Source organism: Papaver somniferum, chromosome 3 (genome assembly GCF_003573695.1).
Source record: "Papaver somniferum cultivar HN1 chromosome 3, ASM357369v1, whole genome shotgun sequence".
NCBI classification, from domain to species: domain Eukaryota; kingdom Viridiplantae; phylum Streptophyta; class Magnoliopsida; order Ranunculales; family Papaveraceae; genus Papaver; species Papaver somniferum.
Genome location: NC_039360.1, coordinates 158,113,993 through 158,118,171, shown reverse-complemented (window position 1 = coordinate 158,118,171; position 4,179 = coordinate 158,113,993). Strand labels below are relative to the sequence as shown.

At 34.0% G+C, this 4,179-nt stretch overlaps 1 protein-coding gene across 1 annotated transcript; it reads left to right on the top strand.

Annotated features, from left to right (window-relative positions):
* The first annotated feature begins 917 nt into the window (after positions 1 to 917).
* LOC113360170 lies at positions 918 to 1,973 on the top strand. Its single transcript, XM_026603708.1, has one exon. It carries the CDS (start codon positions 918 to 920, stop codon positions 1,971 to 1,973), a length of 1,056 nt encoding a protein of 351 aa, XP_026459493.1.
* Positions 1,974 to 4,179: the final 2,206 nt, after the last annotated feature.

Below are 4,179 nucleotides of genomic sequence, written 5' to 3'. Positions count from 1 at the left end.
GGAGATCATAGGAGTCTCTTAGTAAGCGATTTGTTATATTAATTGCTAGTGTTATTGGTTCGCAATTTTCCATCTCTGTTTTGGGCTTCCTTAAGTTTTAAGTAATTTCCTTGTAATTTCTAGGCTAATTAGAGATTTATCCTGACATATTCATTTTATTTTGTGTTTAAATAGAACCATTCATATTTTTGTGGAGCTGGTTTCAAATGTTTGTTTTCTCTTTTCGTTTGTTTGGTATTTCATTAGAATTCAATAATAATTAGTTTATCCATTCTGGTTTATGTTTTGAATCTGCAAAATTAAAATTAATTAAATAAATTCATCACATATATGACAGTCATATATCTCACATCTAAACCTCTGCTCCTCTGACCCGATAAACCCAAAGGTAAGCTGATCTCTTTCTTTGATTACAATCCTACAAGTTTTTATTGTTGTCATTATCCCTTCTTCTCACCTCAAAACATATTTCTTTGGTTTGTGGTCGTGCTGATTAGGGGACTATCGCAGTTTGGTTGGTATAATTTGGCTACACAGGGGCATGTTCTCCCTTTATTGTATTTCTCAACTTTTTACTTTTTACTTTAGTTTCTCTTTTGCTATTTGGTCCCACAGCATTTTCTTCAGGTTCACTAGTTTTTGTACTAGCAGCATTTGTTTCAGTCACTTCAATTAAACTTATTGTGTTTTATTCTAAAATTGCTAAAATGAAAATTCTCTCTTGGAATGTCCAAGGAATTACTAATAAGTTTACAAAACAGCAGTTGCAAAATCTTGCTAAAACTCAAAACCCTGATTTTATTTTTCTTTGTGAAACTAAAATCGATAAAAATAGGATGATCTTTATTACCCAATCTTTACATCTTCATAATTATGACTGTCTAGATAGGGTAGGCTATGCTGGTGGTCTCATATTAATGTGGAAGGATGGAATTAGTTGTGACATCGTTTCGACTGTTTATAACATCATTCATGTTGTTGTTAGACTAGACTCTAGTAAGCCTGAAGCATTGATATCTTTTATGTATGGTTTAACCTATTCTGACCCAAAGAAAGAGCAATGGAATTTTATGCGTGATCTTAGTCAAGATGTTTTTCAGCCTTGGTTAGTAATAGATGATCTTAATTTTCATTTAGATGGGAATGATAATAGCACTAATTCTTGGGTTCATAATAAAGTTAGGGATTCAGGTATTATGGATGTTGGTTTTGAAGGAAAAAACTATACTTGGACTAATAATAGTTTTGGGACAGGAAGTAAGAGAGCCAGAATTGATTTGGCTCTAGGTAATAATGACTGGTTCATAAATTTTTCTCAAGCTAAGCTTTTACACTTGAATTTTATTGGGTCTGATCATTGTCCTATTCCCTTGATTACTGATCCTATTCCTAGAAATCTTTGGAGACCTTTCAAGGTTTTTAGTACTTGGATTAATCATGACTCTTTTAGAGCTACTATGGATTCTGCTTGGAACTTGAATGTGCATGGTAGCCCTGCATTTCAACTTAAGCTTAAACAACAAAGTGCAAGGCTAACCTTATCTCAATGGAATAAGATGGAGTTTGGTGATATCCACCAGAACATCAAAAGTATTCAGATTCAGCTAGAGAACACTCAAAGTGATTCTAGTTCTAGTGAAAAAATTAGTAGAGTGAAAGCTCTTACTAATGACTTGAAAAATTGGTACAGTATCCAAACTGAATTTTACAAATTAAAATCTAGGGATAAGAATATTTCTGACTTGGATAACAATACTAGATATTTTCACTCTCTTGTGAATAAAAGGCTGCATGTCAATAACATTAATATTATTTGTGATTGTGCTGGTACTTGGTATAGTGACAGGTCTGATATTAGTAATATTCTCACTGCACATTTTAAAAATGTTAGTACTACCTCTAATCCATGCTTACCTGATGATGCGTTTGATATTATTCCTGCTATTCTTACTTTGAAGATAATGAGTTTTTGATTGCAATGCCTACTGGTAATGAAATTGAAAATGTTGTGAAGAGTATGCCTGCTTGGAGCTCTCCAGGTCCTGATGGGTTTCAAGCTTGATTCTATCAAACCCAATGGGATCTGGTAGGTAGAGATGTCATTGATGTGGTTAAAAAAAAATTTGAATGTGGTTTTATTCCTAAAAGCTTGAACAAAACTTACATTTCTCTCATTCCTAAGACCGAGGATCCTAAATTGCCATCTGATTTTAGACCAATAGGTCTCTGTAATGTTTCTTACAAAATTGTGTCTAAGATTCTAGCTAACAGGATTAGGCCTCTGTTGAAGAAACTTATTTCTCCTTTTCAAGCTGCTTTTGTTCCAGGTAGGGCTATTCATGATAATATTATTATTTCTCATAAAATGATTCATACCATGAAACGTAAGAAGGGATTTTCGGGCATTATGGATTTAAAACTTGATCTGTCAAAGGCATTTGACAGGATTGAATGGGACTTTCTTATTAAAGTCCTTGAAAAATTTGGTTTTAGTAAAACCTTTTGCAACCTGATTTTTCAGTGTGTGTCCACCACTAGTATTAGTGTTCTTCTAAATGGCTCCCCATGTGAACAGTTTAATCCTTCTAGGGGTTTAAGACAAGGAGACCCTTTGTCTCCTTACCTTTTCATCATTGCCATGGAATTATTATCTAGAAGTTTTATGTATGCTGAGAGAAATGGTGTCATTAGAGGTGTGAAAGTTTCCAGGAGAGCTCCTCCTATAACTCATTTACATTTTGCAGATGATATCCTCATTTTTGGTGATGCTAGTATGAATCATATTGATAGTTTTTTTGGGTATCTTGCACAATTTTGGTAAGTATTCTGGTCAACTATTAAATTTTAATAAATCTTGTGTGCATTTTAGTGGTAATCTTAGTCCTGAAGATTGTGTTGATCTGGCTAAAACACTTGATATGACTATTGTTAACGATTCTGAAAAATATTTAGGAGCCCCTCTTTTACTTGGTCGCTCTAAACTGAAGTCTTTTGATCCAATTGCCTAATCCTTTGAAGCTAGACTTAAAAATTGGGTAAGTGTCTCTTTAAACCAGGATGGTAGGTCCACTATGATTAGATCTGTCCTTAACTCCCTGCCAACTTATGAAATGGGGTGTTTTAAAATACCATCTACTATCATAAAGAAATTGGATTCACTCCCGAGGAATTTCTGGTGGGGTCATAGGGCTAATAAGGGAATTAAGTTCATTGCTTGGTCTAATCTGTACAAATCTAAGGATTTAGGAGGCCTTGGCTTTAGAAATCTAGAATTGTTTAACCAAGTTCGTATTTGTGAGCTGGCTTGGAAGCTCAGTACTGAAAGAGATGAGTTGTGGGTTCAAATTATGGAGGCTAAATATTTCAGAGATGTTAGTTTCCTAAATCAAGATTACATGAGTGACACAAATTCTTGGATCTGGAAGGGTATACATAGATGCAGAGATATTATCAAAAAAAATAGTTTTTGGCGTGTTGGATGTGGCACCAAGATCCATATTTGGTTAGACAGTTGGGTTGTTGGGTTAGACTTTCCTCCTATTCAAATTACAGGTTTGGCTATCACTCAATCTCTTATTATAGTTTCTGACCTTTTTATAGCTGGTACAAGAACTTGGAATGTTGTTTTGATCAGTAATCTTTTTCCTGTTGATACTTCTTCTAATATTATTTCTATGCATGTCCCTCAGATGGGTGTTGATACACTCATATGGACTCCAGATAAAAAAAGAGTTTTCTATGTTAAGAGTGCATATAACATCCTTAGTAGTATAACTAATGTAATTGTTGGAAATCATCCAATTCCCAGTTCTGTGTGGATAGATTTATGGAGAACTAAGCTCCCACATAAGGTTAAACTGTTTGTTTGGAAATGTTTGAAAGACATTGTTCCCTTTAGAAGTAAGATCTCTAGATATAAAAATGTTATTGATCTTCATTATGAATTTTGTAATTTTCCCTTTGAAACACCTAACCATCTCTTTATGGAATGTCGTCATGCTAAATCTGTATGGATAGGTATTAATGTGAATATGAATAATGTTTTGGCTAGGCATGATAATTTATTGAACTGGATTCTGAGTTGGTTCGATACTGCTTCTCAGCAGCAGGTAAATGGGAATGGTGATTTTGTGAAAAAGCTTTACCACCTGATGATAACTATCTGGTTTATATGGAAAT

What these genes read in the sequence shown, in the direction of transcription:
- LOC113360170 (XM_026603708.1), top strand. Translation starts at nt 918, where the DNA reads ATGTGGAAGGATGGAATTAGTTGTGACATCGTTTCGACTGTTTATAAC.